Source organism: Neoarthrinium moseri (assembly GCF_022829205.1).
Source record: "Neoarthrinium moseri strain CBS 164.80 chromosome Unknown scaffold7_Wmoseri_CBS_16480, whole genome shotgun sequence".
NCBI classification, from domain to species: domain Eukaryota; kingdom Fungi; phylum Ascomycota; class Sordariomycetes; order Amphisphaeriales; family Apiosporaceae; genus Neoarthrinium; species Neoarthrinium moseri.
The window spans coordinates 967,620-989,836 of NW_026055121.1; the positions used below are offsets into that span (position 1 = coordinate 967,620).

The 22,217-nt window shown below is 52.7% G+C and overlaps 4 protein-coding genes across 4 annotated transcripts; 2 read left to right on the forward strand and 2 right to left on the reverse strand.

The window, feature by feature from the left end:
• Window positions 1-1,963: 1,963 nt before the first annotated feature.
• On the forward strand, window positions 1,964-3,706 carry JN550_003246 (uncharacterized protein; the record flags this gene model as incomplete). The annotated part of the gene is made up of 5 exons (XM_049314629.1): window positions 1,964-2,166; window positions 2,221-2,753; window positions 2,881-3,059; window positions 3,114-3,346; window positions 3,475-3,706. 5 exons carry the CDS (start codon window positions 1,964-1,966, stop codon window positions 3,704-3,706), a joined length of 1,380 nt encoding a protein of 459 aa, XP_049175081.1.
• Window positions 3,707-9,263: 5,557 nt separating this feature from the next.
• On the reverse strand, window positions 9,264-10,268 carry JN550_003247 (uncharacterized protein; the record flags this gene model as incomplete). The annotated part of the gene is made up of 3 exons (XM_049314630.1): window positions 9,264-9,578; window positions 9,630-10,030; window positions 10,088-10,268. The coding sequence occupies 3 exons, from the start codon at window positions 10,266-10,268 to the stop codon at window positions 9,264-9,266; spliced, it is 897 nt and encodes a 298-aa protein (XP_049175082.1).
• A 656-nt stretch (window positions 10,269-10,924) lies between these two features.
• Window positions 10,925-11,251, forward strand: JN550_003248 (uncharacterized protein; the record flags this gene model as incomplete). Its single annotated transcript, XM_049314631.1, has 1 exon — window positions 10,925-11,251. One exon carries the CDS (start codon window positions 10,925-10,927, stop codon window positions 11,249-11,251), a length of 327 nt encoding a protein of 108 aa, XP_049175083.1.
• Window positions 11,252-20,499: 9,248 nt separating this feature from the next.
• On the reverse strand, window positions 20,500-21,900 carry JN550_003249 (uncharacterized protein; the record flags this gene model as incomplete). The annotated part of the gene is made up of 2 exons (XM_049314632.1): window positions 20,500-21,050; window positions 21,120-21,900. 2 exons carry the CDS (start codon window positions 21,898-21,900, stop codon window positions 20,500-20,502), a joined length of 1,332 nt encoding a protein of 443 aa, XP_049175084.1.
• Window positions 21,901-22,217: the final 317 nt, after the last annotated feature.

Here is a 22,217-nt window from a genome sequence, read left to right on the forward strand (position 1 = left end):
AGGATGGTCGAAGTCAAGCAGAACTGGGCAGCCCAGGGCAGCAGCAGTTGGGGTTATCACCACCTCGATAAGGCCCGGGGAAGAGGAGCAGGAGGAGGAGAGGAGGGGAGGGAGGTGGGTGATGGGCGGCGGCAATGACGACTTTGGTGGTTCGGGGTGAGCGACCTGGGCCGGAAGTTGGTGGTGATACACAATAAAACTGGCGTGAGCACACCCACACACACACACAAGTCCTACTGGTCCGACTATCGCACACGTTCTCTCACACGGACACGGCTTGTTCGAGTCTTGACGGTCGACGCCGCAGGACGGAATAGTCGTTTTTGGCCCCCGCTGGGTGAGCTTGGGTGGTCCCGGAAAGCTAATCGATGGCAAACACAGCCTCTCAGAGTCGCTGTAGCAGGCAAGCTGGTGAGTTGGACTGGAGGTACCGAGCAGAGGGATACCCCCCTGGTTATGTTTGTGGTGGAACTGGCTGTCCAGGCAAGTTAGGCCGCGGGATGAGCAGTGAACTACCGCCGTGACAGACTACGGTTCAAGGAGCATTGAACACAAGCCACCAGGTGATAGGTCGTATGTTAGACGCCGAGAGGCTTGTGTGCCGCATCGAGCTAGATGTCATCAAGCGGCGCTCACGGTTATCTCTTCACAGGTGAGAGAAATGGTGTTGTCTTCTCGAGGCTCTGACCATGCGGTGTCCGGGGATGCGAAAAAGCAACAATTGAAGCCCTTGACGCGTGCGCTCAAGTAGGAAAGGAACGGGGTGAATAGAGGGTTGATCGTCCCGGGGAAATTTTATGGTGTGGCCCACTCGGACTTGCCTTGATTCGCAGCGTATCGCGGGACACAGACCGTCCCTGCAGCTGGCTGATCACATTAATGAATGATGCTTTTCGAGGACCCGGACACGGATGTCGCTCGTTGTGTAGATAAGTGGTTGCGTCCACTGGGCAGTGAGTGAGCTGCGCGTGTGGATACCAGCGCGTGAGTATGGGCTCAAGGGTTCACCTGTTTTCTGATCATGCAACACTCATGACATCCTCACGCGCTCTCAGATTCTACCCTCAGCGATCGTGCAGCGTCTCATCGAATCAATTGGGCTGCCCACGAATGACGGTCCTGGTCACACAGACCGACGAGGGGGGCCCTGGCAGACTTGGAGTTGCAGTGGCGCTTGTTACTGCATGAGCGATTCCGTCGACGCGGTTTGGGTGGTTGGGGGTCTGCGTGTCTTCAGCTGGCGAAGATGCTCTGCAGCTGCCGCCGAGCCGCTCGCAACGACTTTGTTCAAAAGTCACCTATAGACTATAACACTACCGCTTCTCACTGGGAGTGGTGGTTGACAGCTACATCCTCCTATCTTGTTCCCAAAGACCTATGTTGTCTCGATGCGTTCCAAGTAAAGCTATGAGTTTGCAATGTTCCAAATCTTTCCTCGTGGTGCTGTCCAAGCCGCCAGCAGCCCAATCCAGAAACGGAGCGTCTTCTTCCGGATACCAGCCGCATACTGGCTGTGCAAGTTGCTTCAAGGTCCGCTGCGCCGTACGGCCGCTATAGTCGGGCAAAGGCTCATGGCACGATGTTGGAAACAGGTGCACAGCCTCGCGACTCTGTCGGCAGTCTTGACCTTTCGATCCGATCTGAGCGGGGAGGCCAAGGAACTGTACAAAGTAAAACTATGGAGTTTACACTTCGGCCACTCGTCCGGGAGAGGCTAGGAATTGCAGCTGCATGCCTATTGACGTTGAAAAGGAGTACTTCTCCGTCTGACGTACCGCTCGGCGGAGAGGCCTCGACACAGTAAGTCTAATGCCAATGAATGACCACCTGCATGCCTACGTACGCTGAAGATGCGGAGAGCCTTTTGTATATATATGAGCTAGTAATACTTCACTGTGCCTGACCTCCCAGTACTCCTGAGTCACCCGATATTATACCGCCGTCGGAGTGAAGCCTCGCAGCCATGTTGCGTCAATGTATGGCTTCGTTCTTGGGCCTGCTTGCAGTTGTCACAGGAACCATATTACAAAATGGTCAAGTCCGCATCACCAATTTCCCGGACACCAAGATAGATCTGTCGTCGTATACGTTGGAGACATATGATGCAAATGCTACTGAAGTGTCGTACAAAGGAAGATGGGATTCCAAGAAAATTTCATGGTGGTCGTAAGTGCTATCCTTGCCCAGAGGGGTTCGACTTTCAGGCTGACCACTTGTCAGGGCGCCTGGACTCGTGTTTGGTTTTACGGGAGATACTGTTGCTATCACTTTTGGTAGGGAGACGATCGATACCACGCTTGTTGGCTATCGACTCGGCGGCATGGACTGGCAGTTCACCAACGTTACCACTGGCGGCACTCACCTCTTGATCGATTCGGAGACGATGGGGGTAAACCTGACATACCCAGTGAACCCGAAAACCCTCGAGTTACGGGTGACGAACTGGGGTTACGGCGTTCAAATCGACAAGATCCATGTTGCTGCCGGGGAGAAGTTGATTGGCATCCCCAACTATAGACGCTCAATAGAGTTCATTGGCGACTCGCTGTCAGCTGGCATGTACACGTCTTACGAGGGCCTCTCGAGCTTCGCATATGGTGTGGGAGCTGGGCTGGGAGAAACAGAATACTCAGTCACAGCAATTCCCGGCATCTGCGTTGCCGACCAGAACTGCTGGGGCAACCCTCGTGGACAAGTTCACCAGTGGTTCTATGCATCAGATACAAGCGGGAGAGCCACGAAGATTTGGGGAGGTCAGTTTTGAGAGTTTCCGTGCTTATCCCCTTGATGCGGCCACGTGAGGGACTGAGTCCTACGATGAAAATTGGTGCCAATCAGCTGATGGTACTCAGCTGGTCCGATCGCTGATTTGGTTTACAGACAACCCAGAGCCCTGGGACTTTAGCAAGCAGCAGAGTCCCGATATTGTGGTCATTAACCTGGGCACAAACGACAATAATGAGGCGAACAACGTCACGTCAGAGGCCTATGCTGATTCATATAAGAAGCTTATCCAAGGCGTTCACGGGAAGTTCCCAAACGCGCAGGTCGTAGTGATGGTTGGTTTTTGCTCAACTTCGACTGTCATCCTGCGCTGACTGAATACTTCTTAGCAATTGTGGCTTGGTTTCTTCCAGTATGGTAATTCCTATGCCCAGAATCATGGGTTTGATACCGAGCTTCTCGGTGTAGTTGATTACTTCAACTCTGATGAATACCTCTTGTCCCCTATAATCTGGGACGGAACAACGAACACTACCACTACCCTAAACAGCACGAGTCAACCGTTCGTCCATTTCTTCAACACCACTGGTATCATGCAACATAACGATATTGGACCTCAATGGTGAGTGGCAGTGGGAATTTCCTGCCGGTCTGTCAAGCGGTTGCTTTAGGATGAATCCTGCGTGGCATCCTCAACACAGTACCATCCCGCTATCAAAATCTGAATACTGGCTGATTTCGAGCATGCAGGCATCCCACAGATACAGGGGCGATCAAAGTAGCGAGCCACTTGACACAGTATATTCGACTAAAATTTGGCTGGGATCTCCAGGCCACGGGACCCGAGTATACCACCCCTTCCCCAGATGATGAGATCCGCGTGGGCTTTTGGGATCTGCTCCATGGTTATCTTGTGCTAACTGCCGGTACACTTAGGATTTTCCATGAAACACTATACTGGAACGACGAACCCAACTACTAGTGTGAGACTCCAACTTTAGCACACAGGGGATATGCTGGTGGCACTTGGGCGAGGAGTGGTACAAACGATGACTTCCTGTGTACATCTGTCTACATATCCAATATTTGAGTTGACGTCTTCGTCCAATGTTTACCTCGACCACCATGAAACGCTAGAGGATATGAATTCTGCAGGTTTGGTGAGACTTCATCTGTAAACATGCAATTCCAAAATTAGGCTTCGTTGTCGGAGCCGCATGTTGGCATGGGCACGATTGTCAAGACAGGTCAAGCTTTACACCCCCGCGAGCGATCATTCATGCATGCACGCCTGTGTCACGATGAGGCTCTGCAACGGCTTATACTGAACGCATGGTGGGTGCTATTCTTGGCTGTCGAGGACCCCTCGGATCATCCCATGTGCCGAGTGTCAAAACTGACCTGACGATGACAAGACCACGGTACGCGACACCAATGTCACAGATCCATCCCAATGACCAACGGCCAAATAGCACAGAGGCGCGTTGCCTCCTAGCGTTGGACAAACAGACCATGATGCATAGATGCTAAGATGGCAGAGTGACATCCGATGAAAAATCAAAGCTTTTACATCCCAAATGTAGATGCTAGTCACGTTACTATGGTACGTGGACTGGTGTCAGGTCAAAGAGAGATACTAGGTAATCCCATGATAATATACTATGGTGAAACGAACAGTGTCACCTGGTGGCCCCATGGATATCATCTAGGCGGTGTGTAGCCAGTGTCGCTGTGGTTTTCAATCGAAGTTTTCGTGGAGCCTTCATTCTCCAAAGCACTCAATTGCATGCATGCCACATCGGAAAGCTCCTCGCCTGGTTGGTAATAGGTGTTTCAAAGCTGCAGTGAGTGAGCTATAAACGGCTGATGCAAGGTGTAAAGGACGAACCCATCGTACAAAATGCATTGTAATCAGGGCCATGGAGAGACATCGACAGCATCTCTACCGCCCTGCAGGGTTAACTGCAAATCTGCGAATCTGAAAATCTGGGCCTCGTGGGTTGGGTTTCTGGTTCGTTACCCCTGCTCGGGTAGATCTGGAGCCGTCATTGACGAAACACGAGGCAAAACTGGGAGACCTTACAGCCCCCCTGACGCCAGCTCAGGGGTTTTGCGGTAACAAATCCATTTCTGCAGCAGGTTGCAGACAGGGACAGCCTTAGCTACCGACCGGTCACACTACCACAGTATTGTGGCTTGTAATCCATATCCAATAGACCCGTGACGAACGATGCAACAATTATTGAGCGCACTATTCCATGGGCAAAGACCCCGTCGTTTCGAACTGCATTCCGCTTTCGCTGTCCTTCCTCCAGGCGAGGGGATTACGTATCTGCGTCTTCACCCACGTGGATACCCTCACGGAGCTGTCCGGCCGAGTCGTCACCAATGTGACCTTCGGTACCATGGTTTGCTTCATAGAGCCCATAGCAGAGTTCATTGCCCCCACTTCCAGCATCCATGCCATCGCTGGGAATCCTCGCTTCCAGGCACGGTACGGGAGCCAAGAAAGGGGATCTCGCGGAGATCTCGAGAGGCTAGTGGAACCCGCGGACCCGACGCCTGCGATGTGCTTTGTCCTCAGCTCAACTACGGGGCCCCAGCCGTGCTCTAATGGGAGGGAATAAAGGTATAGCCCTCAAAGGTGAAACAGCCCTACTTTAGGTAACGAATTGCTGTCCGCAAAAGCGTTAGCCCGCGTGTCAACGTAACCGAGCTGGTCGCTGACAAAGACTATCGGACAATATTGGTATGGAAGGATTCTAAACCGCCGTTGCACGCCTCCGAGGCGCCGTCGGTGGGAGCTGTGATTGCCGTCTGCGACGGAGCCGGCGCCAAGCACGCTCATGTTTTTGATGTGCAGTTGGTCAAAGTCTAATCCCACCACCTTGATGCCGCGGATCCTAACCTGACAGGTCTTGGTGCCTGACGATAATGATCTGCCGATAGCGGGAAGCTAAACCGTACTTCATCAGCGCTGAAAGAAAGAAAGAAAAAAATTCAGCAAAATGATAGCCGAATTCATTACTTACGGTCGAGACGGTGTCGCCGCATCGAGAATCACCCCAATGCGGGAATGATGTAACCCCAGAAGCCCGCCGGTGAGCCCCTTGGGGTTGTACCAATTACCTCGCTTCGCTCCAGGGCGCTGGTGCCAAGGGTAAGCCCCCTGTGGTTGCGGATGGGCTTACGAGCGAGTTCCCGTCGAGAGCCGGGACATGATTCGCCAGAAAGGCCTTAATGACTTAAGGTTGTGATGATCTGGGATCGCCCGGGGATTGGCAGCAAGGGTCTTGAACACCTGGAATCCAATCACAGCTGGAAGCGATGCTTGACGGGGAAGGGTATCGTATCACCGTATGCAACAGTGGTAGTGTGCTCGCATGCTGTCAGCAGTAAGATCATTGTTACCACAGTACCTATCAGGTAGGTCGTCCACCCTACTGTACATGTGATTGCTTAGCATATCTCACAGCCATGGTTGGCTTGCAGGAAGCAGCGCTGCATGTACTGCAGCTCCGAGGGTCGTTATGCTGTATTGTGCTGTGGTGTACCCTGCCCACCTGATACGCGGGGTGTCATCAGGGTGAGGCTCCCGTGTTTCTGCGCACGGCGTCCTGGTGTCGGGTGAAGATGCAGAGATGTCATTGTAACATCTGGTCCGATCTTTCCTTCAATCCAATAGCAAGGCATGGACCGTGGCCTCCTTTTGGAAGTATCTATTTTGGTTGTTTGTCAATGACACCCAATATATTGATAAGGCAAGATTGGATGAAACATGATGGCGACTTCCATCCAGTAAACGATTGCCGTGGTGGCCTGCGTACAGCACCTTTCGCGGAAAGCATGAATCATCATCGGTGGTGAGTATTCCGATGGAGGCGCTCATGTCGAATTTGTATGGGGGTTTGATCGGCAAGGTCAATTCTAGGTATCGGACGGCTGCATTGCCAGCGAGCCACAAGAAGCATGGATTTACGGGTTTTCTGCATGTTTGACCGTGAGCAGGCCTAAAAGGAAATTTACGCTGCCTTCATGGCTGCTCAGGTTTTTCGCGTAAGTCACCCGGCTGCGCGCTGAGAAGCCGGGAGGACCAGCATGCGGGTAAGTGGCCTCTATCGGCAGCGTCGCCCGATGCAGGGCGAGCATCAGTGCTGTACCTAGGACACCCCTGCGGCGCTCACTATGGGAGGCTGCGTGGTGTATATTGTGAATGGATCTCGCCAAAGATCACTTAAGGCGAGAGAAAGACCATGGGCCGATATAAACACGAAGTCGAACAGACTGCCCGGAGATTGAGTCGTCAGATTAATTGGTATTGTATAGTTCCAACGTTGTCGTGATCCACTTGGACCGGGAATCGACCTTGGGGGTGGATGTACGTAGAGGTGTTTTGCATTGCCTCCGCCTCGAACAAAGAAGACACGATAACGGCCAAGAGAGTGTATGTTTTGGAGGTATTAGCGACAGACCTGGGTACCGTATAGTGCCTGTGCTTATTGTAGATGGACTTGACCACTGCTTTCACCTGTAGATCAAGCTACTTAGTTATGAGCCTACATTGAACCCTCGAACTTTCTAGGCTTGCTTGCGTGCCTAGACGAGAAAGCCGAAACCCAAGAGCCGAAATGATCGCCATTAGACAAGAGTTCAGTGCGCCGATTTTTCCACGGCAAAAGGAACAGAGTCCACGGCATTTCGCATTCGTAGACACCGCACGTCCTTCGTTAGGCTCGTGTTGGCTGGATACCGTGGACCAGATACTTGAACTGGGAAAGGCTTGGCTTTGGGGGGGAAGAAAGGTCGGTGGGCAGAAAGTCTGGGTCCGCTACTGCGACGACGATCCCATGGATGAATTGCCCGCCGAGTGAATCGGCCACTAGCCCCCACAATACGACGGCAGGCCCTTGACCGTACTCCATCAACCACGCGACAAATTTCGAGGGCCCCAAGAGGCCCTGGGTACATGGCCAGGGGGGCGGGCGTGGCGGGATTTAGGGTGCTCGCTAACTACGTAGTGCGCTGACAGTCGCCAAGCTCGCGAGAGCCGTTTTCCCTTGCGGCAGCCCAGGGCTTGCAAGGGGGCCCGGGCCAGCCAAGCCCAGCAACCAGACGTGCGGTGGAAAGTACCGTCGCGGCTGATGGGATGGCACGGCGATACTGCCGCAACGGTGCTAACGCTGCCCTTGGACCACTTAGCTGGGTCACGGAATAATCTTGGGTCTGATCTTTACTAGCTTTGCCGCTCATAGCGATGGACGAAGCTCGAACATCGCCTACCCCGTCCCGAAGATGCTGCGCTTGCGACTGTTGTGTACCCTGTGCCTGTGCCTGTGCCTGAGCCTGAGCCTACACGGTCGTGCCTGGCAGGCCGAACAGGCATGACCCTTCAGCGCGCGGCTCGCAAGGTAAGATGAGCTTTGCCGGGAACCTTCAGGAACGAGAGGGCGAGGCTGGCAGGTCTAGTGTCTGGCTCGTCGTCATTTCCGCCGTCGCCGCAGATGATCGCCGTAAGGCTTTTCCCTCTGGAGTTCTGGAGGGGGCGCTTCGGAAGCGTGGTTCCAACGTGACAGCGTCGTAACAATCGCCCTTATGTGCATCCGCTATAGGCTAGGATCCTTGTAACAGGTGTTTCCGACGCAACCTCCTGGAAACATCGGAACTGCAGCCATACCGTCTTGCCTGGCTGAAAGTGCCGGTTTTTGGCGTGTTATCGTTGAGCCCTCTAGCTGTTGCTGTGCGGATCTTTACGCAATCGGCTGGCCTCCTGTGTGTGGGTATTGCACATTATTTGCTTGCTGGTCCACGATGCTAGCTAGCAGTATCGTCCGTCAGTCCTGTCTGCCGATCGCGGTGACGCCCGAAAGGAGGCAAGGCCACAGTTCAGGAATCTTGGTAATGCTTATTCAACCAGGACCGTGCAGATGCCTCCGCAACAGTCTCAACTGTACACATTCAACAAAAACTGATCGCAGCATAGTAGCAGAGTGTCAGTGGCTGTCGCAGAAAATTGAACAATTGAGAGAAAACGTGATATGATCTTGTGAAAGTGCTCTGTTTTGATAACTTGACTACTCTCTAGCCTGCATCTCGTACAATCACCGCTGTTTCCACGCTCCATTTTGAGCTTCATGCCTTCTCGATCAGTGCCTCTATACATTACAGGTAGAAACAGTCCCCAGAAGCGACTTCGAAACTCCGATCTGGCTCTTGCGTCCAGTATTCAACGCCGGTGTAAATGCTCCCAAGGCCCCCATGCGCCATATTCAAAGAAATTGGAGAAGTAGCAGAATAAAAAGATTTCGTCCCAACGGTCCGTCCGTTTGACTCCTTCTCCGAACATCCCATTTTGGTATATAGTGAGTGTTGACCCTCTCAGTATGGGTAAGCGGCCGTAAAAAATTCGTACCGTGAGGTATCATGGATATTCGTGCCCCAATATCTTTTTGCATCCTGTCCTGGTTCGCGCAGGATTATAAATTTGTATCACAATAAAATGACATTGCTGGAAAAGTATACGCTCGTCGATCCGTAACTGTTTAGCGCAGAGTAGATGCGCCAGACTCGAAGTTGTGGCAGCCACGCTCGTGTCTCTTCATGTTGCTCCTCACGCTGAAAGCTTTCCCACAGCCGGCATGCGGGCACTTGAAGGGCTTCTCTCCGGTGTGAGAGTGGCTGTGGATCCGCAGCGAGCTGGGGCGGGAGAAGGCTTTGTTGCAAGTTTGGCAGATGTAGCGATCCTGGGACTGCGGGAACGAAGCTGCCGAAGAAGGGGAGATGTAGTGGTGGTGTTGCCACGGGTTCGGGCCAGATGCTGGTGCCAACGGAACAGACACATGCATAGGAGGGAATGCCTGAATAAGGTTAGACTTTGGAGGACGAGCTGGCGTCAGAGATAATCATACCTGAGGCAAAGGTCTCTGATAGTAGAGGCCAGAGATCTGGGGTTGTGTCGGCGGGTGGACAGCTGAGGGATAGTACGAGGACAGAGCCGGTTGGCTCATGTACGGGGGTGCTGCGAAGGCCTGCTGAGCGTATCCCGGAGCCTGGATGGGTACCCGAGGGATAGCAGCTGCGGGCATCTGGTGACGCTGGATTTCGCTCTCGAGGGGAGGCGTGGCTTCATAGTAGTAGTTGGGAGCCGACACCACTGACACTTGGCTGACTGATCTTGTCGACGGAGACCCGTGGCCTTCGAAAGATGCATCAGTGCTCATGGGCGGTGTCGGCGGCATCGCCGCTCTCGAGGGGCCGTTGCTCGCATAGTGCGACGAGTTGGGCCTTGTCTCTGGCTTGGTAGATTGGGCTGGACGGAAAGGTCAGGGACACTTCTACAGGGCAATGGAAGGGAAACTAGACTTACACTGCTGTTGTTGCGACGCAGGAGACTGCTCCGTAGTTGGGGAACCGGCGTCTGCCACGACCAACAAGTTCGAGATAGACGGCAGGGAACACCTCGATGCCTCATCTATCGGCGGGGACGGTGGTGGTTGAGGGTAGCCATAGTGAGCGCCAGGCTGGCTTGTATATATCGTCGTTGCCATTTTTGTTGTGAATGAACGGTGGTGCTATGCTATGTGTTGATTCGTGTCGATTAGGCGTATCCGGTACAGGTTTTACTTATTATGATTGTCGAAGAGTCGCACAGGGTATTAGAGCTGGAAGCCTTTTATGTTGTGTGTGTTGTAGAGAGATATCACCAGTATCTCTCGGAATATTAAATATCTTGATGTCATGAAAGACTCGGGATGGCTCAGGTTTGGGGGGGGTGTGGGCACTTATGTATGGTTGTTGTGGAAGTCGACGACGAGGATTAGAGTTGTATCTATCAGATCTCCCGGAGGTACATGAGAAGGACGATCAAGCGTCAATCTCCAAGGTAATCCCTGGACAACAACTGTCACAAATTGTGTGTGGGTCTGACCAAAGCTTTGAGCAGGCCACGGCAGACCTGGGATGAAAGCAGCTGCTGATCACCGGTATCGAGGGTACTCCTGCGTCAACGGCAAGTACATATAGCGACTCCTGTTATTGGGGGAAGCTCTGACTCCCGGGGTGTCGATGGGATGCTGAGATGCCTGTGCTCGTCCGCCCAGATGGTCCAATCTGCCCCTGTCTGGCCTGGGTCAGTCCCGCTGCATGGGTTGACCAAAGCCCGAATGTGGGTGAGATCGAAGGATGTGAGAGGAGCTGTGCAAGGATGGTCCAGGGATGGTTCGAGGTCAAACGGTCACTGGTCATGCACGCAGAACGACCTCCCAGGGATACCAACCCTGATACGCCCTGGCCTGGTACCCGACCCTTGGGACCTCGCGCGGTGCCGGGGCCTGGCTGCCCTGGCACGGCTACATGGTGCGAGGGTGCCCCGAAGGTACTGCTGCTGTGTCTGGGCACCCATGGCCAAGCTCAGTTAGCTGAGATGCCCAGAGAGGATGCCCTGTCATCTGTAGCCTGTGAGGCGCATGGCGCTCCCGGGCCACCATTACCGTTTTTGGGTCGCGATGCCGCTCGGGTAGCTGGTCTGTGACCCCTAGCGGTTCTGCAGGGATCACGTTTTGAGACAAGGATCCTCGCGGGCCCTCTTGGGAACTTGAGACGATAATCGACTCGAGCTTCTTGGGGCTTGATGCCGCACGAGCTTCATCAATGCTGTCGTCTGAGCCTTGCCCGGCTCCAACTGTGACCGGATTGTCGAGCTGATCTTATGCCGTTCGTCCCCACGAATCTGGCTGAACACCCCCCCCGAGACCACACCTGTCACCCCGACTACATGCAGCACATCTTCGGATGACTGCTGTATCTGTTCCAGAATGTTTGGATCTGTTCAAACCATGCCCGGCCAGGGTTTTGGCTCCAGAGCCGGCAAGGACGGAAACAGAAGCAGCCAGGCCCCCCCATACCTGCAACATGGAGGAGTATGTTAGGACATTCCGGCATCAAGAGTTGCCGGCCATCACGGAGTGCGGTACGGCGCCCAGCCTTGCAAACATTTCACTTCAGATACGTCTAGGCGAAGGCGAATCGCGAGCGATGCAAGCGGTGTGCTTCGTTGGCATAGAGATAGTGACGGCCGAGCAATTCTGACAACTTGTGCTGCACACACGAATGGCTCTCGGCAGCCCGCTTGCGTAGGTCAAATCTAGTATTCATCGTCTGAACAGGGTCTATGGCAGGAGTCTCGGGCGCCGCATGGTAGATGGCGGAGCCTCACGAGATTGAGATGCGCCCTGCCAGATCTGTGAAGTCGCCGTTCTGTCACGGACCACGAAAGACGGAGGGGGAGGATGCCGTTGCTCCACAACAGTCGAAACCCCCACAAGAGATTTTAGCTCAATGTATGTAATATTTCCGCTTTGCAAGTCTTGGCCCTATGCATTACTTTCGCGCAGACTCTCCATGGACAGTATACGGGGTAGGGAGATGTATGTTGTCGTGGCTGCCGGTGTGCCAGCCAGTTGCCTCCAGGGATTGAGGCTCTCTTTGTCATCGAGCCGGAGGATGAGGAGGTGCCAATGTTTCGTGGAGGCGCATCCGGGGCTTCCCAGAAACAAAGGCTAATTTCATATGATCTTCATGTTGGCGCCCAGGAACCTGCTCGCTTGCGCAGGGTGGTTTAGGAGGTTTGCAGGGGTTCCTCTCTAGGGGCCGCGATCGACCGCCATAGAGTCACCAAGGATTCTTTGGAGCCGGTACGATGTAATCACTTCCCCCTGCCTCAATCAAACTCTTGTTGTTGATCATCGAAACGCATCGTGAGCAAGGCATTGACTGCAAAAACATCCCGAAGACTTGTGCAGCATCAGCCAAGAACAGCCCAAGGCTGACCGGGGTTTAAGCAACTCCAAGATGTCTGTCGACACGCCGGTAACCGAAGACTTAACTTTTGTGTTCCTCGGTCTCGCGCGAAAAGTACCCAACAGACTGTGTTATGTGCTCTCAGAAATCCTAGCCGTTACTTAGGTAAGGACACTCGGCCGGGACCATTCATCAGAGAATCCAAGAGCGGCTCTGTCAGGTGTCGGCAACATCACTGATGATGATGCCGCAGCAGCGGTAACTCTGAAGCTTAGTGACCCGAAGACCTACATAACTAGTAGGTACTATGTAAGCCAGCACGTGTTGTCTAGCGTGGCAGCTAAGGAAGACACTGGCCCGGACGCTACTCTTGTCTTCCAGCGCCAGAACAGCGCCAGAACACGCCATTCACCCATTAGAGTTCACCCGACTGCTGGCGGCGGCATAGAGACGCGGGATATATTTGCCGCACTGAACGGGCCAGGCCTTGTGAATTTCCGCCACTATCAGGACAAGATCATTCGGTACATGTGCGAATGTGTTTTCTAAACCCAACGCCTAGTGAATTGTGGTCTTCCGATTTGGGCCTGCTGACCGGCCAGTTTTCTTTTTAGAGTCATGGAAGTATTATGCAATATATCGCACAGTCGTCTGTGTTCACCATGAAAACACATATGATAAATGATCTGTTACTGTTGGTATACTGCTCTGCATCATGCAAAGTCGACAGCACACAGCGAATGATGGTTGTGTAGAAGACAGCCGATCCATCCAATGAATCGGGACAGCTCTGCCCGTAGCGCTGGGTCCGACGCACATGCACGGCATGACCCAACCCACGATCTCATCGTTAGCAAACCCCGCTAGGATAGATCAGACTGAGGTTGCGAAATGCCGGCGAGCTTGCGGAGTGCCGGCGTGTCGGAGGAGCCATTATAAGTCGTCTCATAGTTACGGTAATTAGTAGTAAACCGCAAGGTATGGCCAGGTGGTTTTGTGGTGACCTCGTCCAGAAGGGACAGGCACCGCCTCGCCAAAATTCTACTCTGGACTCCTGGATTGAAAAAAGAGCCCTAATTATCTACATCCACTGTGGCCTTCGAAGGCCGGCCTAACTGCTTCTGGCAACCAGCTCGTCAGGCTCTGAAGCCGTTGAGATGAACGAGGCAGATCCTTGTTAGCGTCTCACCGCCGTCCAGTCACCAGTTGCCTTATTTTCTTGGGCCGCTCTAGCTCGCACGCTGCGTCATCAGCAACCTTGGCACGATGCCCTTCCGCAGTCGTCGCTCCTAGTTGCGGTAGCTGGCCGCCGTAGCGGTGGCACTTCGGGCTCTTCAGTAGGGATTCAGCAACCATCCGCCCAGATCGTTGTGAATTGGTCTGCTCGGCATCCAGATGCGTATGGGCCACACCCTTTTCGGCCAACCTTCTCTCCCGAAGCTTTCCTACTCAGGGAGATCGACATCTAGCGAGATCCGGACGCAACAGACTGTTGTACCAAGGCCAAGGTCATTTGAGAGAATATTAGTCAGGATGTCAGATGGGGCAGCTCAGCAAGCCACGATGTCGATCTACCACTAGGCTGGTCCACTTTGAACCCAAGTATCTTTTAGGGGTCCTGTGTACACGGACGGAGCGGGCTCCGAGGCGGGCCGTGAACGAAGAGACTGATATTCATCGTAACTCTCTGTCACTGCAAGTGCCGAAGCACCATGACAGGAGACATCGGACAATGAATAGTTTAGACCAGATGGCCTGGCTCGTTGCGACGGCTCCATCTGACTCCAAGCCTCCAAGTCTTGTACACAAATCATGCTTAACAATGGACCCAGACAATGTTGAACTCTGGTAAGCCTGCCGCGCTCGCCGCAAGAACTTCTACCGTTTTAAGCTGTTTCGCATAGGGTTGGTTCCCGAGCTCCTGATGCTGGTCACGTTGCGGAAAGCGTGCCGAAGCCATGCCGTGATCTTCTATTCATATGATGCTTCATATTTTGAGCATCATTGCTGCATATGCCTTCGGTGGATGTGCTGATCACTGTCATAGACCGCAACATACTTTACCATATACGCAGTGCAACCAAGTACCGGTGAAAAGAGCGTTGCCAAGTGATCCGCATTCTCGCTAATCACCACGATCGAATCATAGCTAGCGAGGGCAAACTTATGCTGGTCACAAATGGGTAAATCAATCGTAAGTCGAGCAACAAGCCAGTGTTGAAGTGCTGAAGGTCTTGATTCCCCCCTTCGTATTAGGTTCTAAGTTTGTCTTGGCACTCCATGATCCCATTGTTTTGAGCGTTTTTCACAGCAGTTAGGTCAGCGGACGGGAGTCACTTATCATCACGTGAGAGAAGTATATAGCGAATTCCGCTCTGCGCTTCTCTCAATGTCTAGCAAGTGGGCGCAAGCAATACTGGAGCAGTAATGGTTCAGAAGACTTCCCGAATCCGGCGTCTGTCTAGTGCCGCCTTACTTTTCGTGCCTCGGCAATCCCACAGGACACTGGGTACCGCCATATTTCTCAATGGCACGAGCTTCTAGTTCTCATACTCAAAGAGAACGCACGGCTTGTCTACTTTCCAGTCATCTCCGGCAACCTAGAACCAAACATCAACCAGTGCTGTACATCTCACCTAAAAGAATACTCAAGGGTTGCTTAACGCCAGCCGGTGTCGTGAATGGACTTGCATGACCAGGCACCGTTGTCCAAGATTAGAGCGCAATCTTCGATTGTTCTAGCGGCCTTCTAGATGCAACGCTAACCCTGTTGAAGATCCTCTAATAATCTGGTGTTAGGGATCGACCTTGGAGCTAAACGTGACTTTTACTGCCTACGAAGGCAGAGAAGGCGAGCAGAAGGGCAACGTGACCCATTATCTCCGACGGCGTATTTAGGTGACTTTAGTAATAACAATGCAATCGGTGGCCGAGCGGCGGGAGTCTTACCGCCTGGGTATCGTCACGGTCCGTGATGGGCAGCCGACACAACGCAATCAAGGGCACTGTTCGACAAGTGGCTCCCCAGTCTCGGAAAACGTGGCTTCAGAGTTGGCAACCTCAACGAATGGACGGCATTTCCGATTTGTTTTTCTACCATGAGTTCCACATCGTCGAGGTAGTTGGAATGCAACCATTCCTATTATAGACTCTGCCGCACGAGATTTCCTATGCCAAGGTTGTCAACAATATGGCTAGGATCCACGGTAACTCTCGATGGTCAACGTGCCAGCTTGTGATTGAATACCTATAACGACTATGATTGCAACCCCCTTCGTCGTGAACCCCGAGTGCCGCGTCGATCGTTCAAGGTTCCTTGGGTTCCCTGCAAGGCTGCACTCCTTCATGTCAAGTCTAATTTGACAGATACTTACCTCATTGAGGTTGCGATGCTCGCCAATTATCACGACGTCACCTTCGGAATGCTAGCTCCTTGCACATGCTCACGCACTTTCGCCGGTTAAGATGTTAACAGCGCGGATACGATGTCTCTGCGTTATCTCTAGCGGGCATCCTTCGCTTCCCTTATGGCGCCGAAGTTCGCAGTGATACCCTTGCCTCTAACAGCAATGGATACGCCTGTAATCCTGGGGATCCCCAGCTCTATAGCAGGAGAAGGCCTTGTAGATTGAGGTTTAGGCTGTCCCGCTACGCCTTTTCGGGAGGTGCCTCAACCGTCATTGTGGTCTGATTTCCTTGCGATGCCTCTTTTGTGGTTCATCGCCTAGATCTCTTGATCTAACGATATACGTATAGGGCCCCGGGCATTGCGCCCACTCACGATGCCTTTCTACCCAGTAGGAATCAGAAGACCGGTCCAAGGGCATTGGGGTCCCAAACTTTGCCTTGTATGTAGGGCCTACTTGAATTGATCCTCCATGGCATCGAGCGATGCAGACGCTTCGAGACCCTATGGCGCGAGCTGAGATGGCTGGGCTCCAGCAGGGTTGATTTCTAATACAATGTTTCTACGTAGGCGCAACTCCGTGTTCGCTGCCTACGGGACAGCCAAGAAGACCATCCCATCGTCGTATGCAACGCACCTACGTGTTACTACTACTCAATCGCACGGGAAAATCAGGCGTGATCGTTGATGTCCCTGACCTCGGTTAGAGCGTGGCTGCTTACATATTGAATCCGCTTGTTCTTTTTTCCTTTGTGGCCAGAGGAACTCAACTTGTGGTTCCGAGATAGTCTACACGCCGTTTAGAAGCATGGGCCTTCCACCGTTTGCAAGTTCAGATGAACGCACGCCGCGAATAGGGATGCTCCCTGAACCTTCACGGGGGTATATTCCCTCGCAGCTATAGATTAACCACAATGTCGTTTCTTCCCGATGCTGCAGCTAACAGTAAGCGACGCTCCAATCACTAAGAGCCGGTGCAACGTGCCCGGAAAAAGACAACTCAGGACGGGATCCCATGCTACCCTGGCGCAACAGCACAGCAAGCAATTGGACCTTAGACATGTCGATATCCGTCATGACAGTGGACTTATCTCCGAATGCGTCTGTATGCTTTTCGAAATGGCAATCATAAATCATTGAAGATGAATACTTCGATGCCTCTTTTCAGCCATGGTCAAAAGACAGGGAGGTTTCCGCAGTTACATCAAGGATACCTTGCGCAACTCCCTGACTGGGATCAGTCACCATCAACGCACGTGTACATAGCAGCCCTACTGGCTTCTAAATCCATAATAGTATGGAGTTCGATCCGCTTGTCCACAGCCTGATGCTTGAAGCAAGAAAAAAAAACGTTGAGACTTGCGAACTGGGGGCCTCCTTGGTTAATGAGAACCACTCTTGCTTTAATGCACAATCATCGCCTCATGGTCCCACTGAGGAGTGTGCTCAAGGACTCGTATCGCTTCATTGTAGAGCATCACGATAAAGAGGTATACCTCCTGAATGTACGTCGGGCAAAGGCCGCGGTACTAGTGGATCTAGTGATGCAGTGGAAATCCCGTTCCCTCATGAGATCCTCGATTACGCCCAAGCCCTTGGATCTCCAATGAAGAAGCCCCCTCCCCCCACCGCTGAAGCTACCTCGCGACTCATGATTCACGGCAAGGATGTGTCGGGACAATGCCATCTGACGGAAACTCGCGATGTAACCACAGGCATCCATTGCTATGAATATTGAATCCAGTTGGCGCAAGCCAAGTGACATCAGCCTGCAAGGCTTTTAACTTTCAATACTCCCTTCATACTTGCTTATATGCCTACTTTGCAGGCCTGGGAGCTTTGTCAGCGTTACCAAGCAGCAGATCGTATGGTATATTGCGAGGCTACATAGTCTATGTATCCCTGGCATTCGGGTGCGATGCCGACATTCACCGTTGGCAATCAGCAAATCAGTCAAGCCTCTGGACCCATCTGTAGCGGACGAAACTTTCGGCTAGGCTTCTCTCATTGCGGTGAATGCCGCGCATTCCAAAGTACCACAGTAATGTACAGTAGAGCGTTTCGTGATATTATTCGCAGATTGCCCTCCACATGGAAATCTGAGGCGAAGATCATGATCAGTTGCCCCATGCCCAAGGATCCGCACGCCCGTCTTGTCGTCGCGGCGATGATGCTCTTCTGGGCGAGGCGCTGAACCCATGGCAATGGAACAACCCGATGAGAAGTCACCCACATCGATCCCCTGCCACACACCTACTGAGTTGGGGATGTGCTCCCAGGGGATACACTTGGGGTTTCCCCCCGACATCCCGAGATGAGTGCAATCCCTGGAGGCGGTTGCGAGATCCCGGAGTGAGCCCGGTGGATGACCCTGACGTCTGAGATCGACCATGCTTCTAGTTAGTTATTGCCTGGCAGACTTGCAGGCCAAAAGTTCCCTGCCCGCGGCAGTTCAATCTGGGCAAAGAGGTCACTGCTGCGATATCGATTTGTTCTCGGCTAACTGCCTTCAGCAGAAAAAGCAATTCATATTCATTGCGAAGAGTCTTCCCAAAAGGGAGACGGGATTCGGTGGCCTACCACGAGAAGTTACAAAATAAGGAACAAATCTACTTTCCGCCAGCGGCAGCCAACATTCACCATTCTTCACGTGGCTTGCAGTAAGAGCCATCGGCTCAACATGCCTCCTGAAGATCATAAGGCGAGACTCGAAAAGTCATCTGGGGGCATTTACATGCAGCCACATCATGGGGGGGAATCGGCCCTTGTAACCAATACCATTCCTTTTAGACGTCGAGATGGCTCGACGGCTGAAAGCTTAGAACAGCACCTCCAAGGCTCAACGGCTGCAGCTCATAGCTCTCGATGCGGTAGCTGCACTGGTGATAGCTATCTGAACTATGTGACGTCTCATTTTCCCAGCGATCGCGTGTCGAGCCCCTTGTTGCTTCCCACTACACCACCCCTCACCACCACCCCAGCAGCCTAGTGGCTGACAGATCACCACGCAGCAGTGCGTCTTCATGCTGTACGATCCACAAAAGAAGACATATTTGTCAAAAAGCACCGCTGTTTCTGCACGACGGGTCTCCACGCCGTTGCAATCGCCACAGGCCCGCTACACCATGCTGCTCATGCCTGTCATGTTCCACGCTGATGAGCGAGAGCCATGGTGTGGGCCTCTGGACACCTCCCCTGTGTCCTCTTCCTGGTTTGAGATCTGAATTAAGACTGGCCAACGCGTCAGGGTAATAGCATTGGTGGAGATTTGTTGACCAAGGTCCGGCAGCCCGGCAGATTTGTCCTGGTAGGGAGTATCTGTTTATAGTATCGATAGTGTACTGCAAGTCGTGTCGGCCTGTCTGCCTCTCTCAGAGCTCATCTGCCATGCACAAGCCGTCAAACTGCAGCAGCGATCCAGAACTGCTCATATATCCTTGCACAGTCTGTACCCAAGGTGCTTCCGGGGGGTAAGGGTCTCTACCACACGGACCGCTATGCAGAACCAGGTGGTCGGGCAAGAAGGGGCGCTCATCCGCGGTCACTAGGTGATAGCCATCATGATTGGCGAGCTGCACTAGAGATCTTCGGCTACTTTTCTGCCACCATGCTGAGTTTATTTCGATTTTGGTGGGAGCGGCCTTGGGTGCGAAATTTGGGGGGAAGGGGGGCTCTGACCGGGAAGTGGAATCGGTACTTCTTCAGTAATGCTGACTATTTTCAAGTCCTGCCGTAAGTGGTGAGAGCCCCCATTGTATCTAGAAGGAAACCTTCTGGTGAATCGGGTTGGGCAGTATCGAAGAAGGACTCGATGAACTTTACTTCTACATACTACCATAGTAATGCCGCGGCGGCAATTGCTGTATCGCCCTTGCTTAGATGCGCTTGGGTCGTATTGCATCAAAGCAAAGAATAAACTTTCAATACCCCATATGAATACTTCCACCTGCATATGCTTGGTCGTAGTGGGCTCCCACTCGAGATTCGCACAGCCCTGCAAGGTGTGGCTAGAGTGCTCATTGCAACTTCAAACACGTGGAGAGAACGTAGCTGTTTAACGCTTATCCCGTATGATACTTTACACCCCGATTGAGCAGCGAGGCCAGCTTGGGTTCCTTCTCTAGTGTGAATATCTGTGGCAAGGCAAGTATTTCCTTCGTCAAAGGTGGCAGATGACAATTCCCTGGCTGTGGTAGCATTTTGCGGCTGGTTCGACTATTTCACCACAAGTTGATTTATGAAGGCATAGAAGCAAATGCTACAAACCTACGGGTTTGGCGAAATTGATAGAGTCCCATCGAAGCGAGGATTGTTAAAGCATTGTTCACATAAACCATGCATTGTTGAGTGCATCGCAGTCATCTCATACGCCGTGCGTTTGGTGATCAATTTTGGTGTCTTGCAGAGGATCCAGCACCCTCGAGTTAGTGGGCTCGGGTCTACTGAGGGAAGATTACTACTGCGAGACGGCAAAGAAGTATTGCAGCAGATCTGAACACCATACAGACCAAGCGGTGACATGTGCAGTCCTCTTCTGTGCTCCTAGATGGATATGAGAGGAGACGGTTGAGAACCTAATCGAGAACTTCAACCCAGTTGTTCTCCAGTTGACGTCTTTCAAATCGTGTCTCGGCCTCCTGCCGAAGAACCTCCTCAGCCTCCAATTTACCAGCTGCGGCCGTCGCCGTCTCCTTAACCTGGTTCCGAACCGCACTCGTGAGTATCTTATACCATCCGTTGTGAGCTTTGCATCGCTTCTTCTCGCATGTACCTCGAGTCAGGGGTTCACCGTCGCCTGGTTCTACAGGCGTGTCCAGTTTACCTGTCGTAAAAGTTGCTTGGCCCTCCGGCGAGTCGACCCAAGCAGCGAAGGCGTGGCGTACAGAAATAACATCGAGGCGGTAATCGTAGCCACAGCTATCTTTGGTGAACTTGCCCGCCTCTATAGCACTCTGACGACGCTGAGAAGCCCAGTCCAGCATTTGCATCATCTTCTTATATTGCACGATCTCGTTGCCGAGTGCAAGACGCTCAGCAGCAGAGCCTTGCAAGAACGCCTGCTCTACTTCGCTGAGAACATCAGGACGAGTTGGCAGGCCATTTGCCCAGAGACCCTCTAGATTGCCTGGCAGGATTTATCATTAGAATGCATTCTCATTGGATATGCAAGAAGGAACATGGATGGGCAACTCACCAAAGGGCTTATCGCCTATCTTCCAACCCCCTTGATCGGCAGTAGAGGCGAGGAGACCCATAAAGTCTTCTTGGGTTAAGACCTCCAGCGCCTTTTTCGAGGCTGACTTCGTGGGTAAAGATCCGATCATGGATGACCACCAGGCATCGCAATGTTCGTTGCAGCAGAAGACCGACCTATCTTTCATGCTGTAGAGGCGAGCCGGGTTCGTGCAGCCGGCCAGCGAACACGTCTTTTTGTATTTGGTGTAGTTTAGTTTTCCATCCGTGCAGTTAGGACAAACAAAACGCTCAATGAGCTTTTCCCCTAGCTCCTTATCGATATTTATGCACTCTCCATGGAACCAATCCTCACAGGCGTCGCAACTTATCATCCATCTGTGGTCGTCGGGGCCGCGGCAAAGGCAATAAGGGCCGTTGTCGATCTCATCGCCATCTGAGCTGTCGTTGCCATCAGCCAGGCCATTCCCAGTTGCAGAGTCTTTCTTCGAAGACTTCGACTTGGCGGACTTTGGCTTCTTCTTGGTGGACGCTGTCCCCTTCTTCAGCACGGGTTTCGCCATTTTGGCGGACAAGGGTGAAGACGAAGGCGGTTTGCTCGCAGAATCTGGGTCTGGTTTGATCTCGAATGAGAACGAGTTGTGAGAACCAGATGGTTGCTCAACCGACCTTAGGATACCTGCATCGCCGTTGGCCCCGTTACCAGCCATTGTGCCTGAGTCGGCATCCGCCATCGCAACATCTTGCGACCCCTCCCTTGCGAGGCTGAAATCATCCGCCATTGTCGACCTGCGAGCCCGGGCAAGCGAAAAGGGGGGTTCTCAGAGAAGACACTGGAAAGTGATGGGAACGCAGCCCCAGAATGATATATATCACCCTCGGGACCTCCTGCCACTCATTCGCTCAAATTGTCCGGACTTGGTGATGCCGGGTGCTGATGTGCACATATTCCCCAGGCTTTTTTCTGGCGGTCAACCTGACATGAATAGTACACCGAAAGAAAAGTCTCAACACTCCTCGCAATTCGAAACTCGAAAGGGTTTTCACTGGTGATTTAGCAGTCTACATTGAGGGAGAGTTCCCGAAGTGCAGATGAACA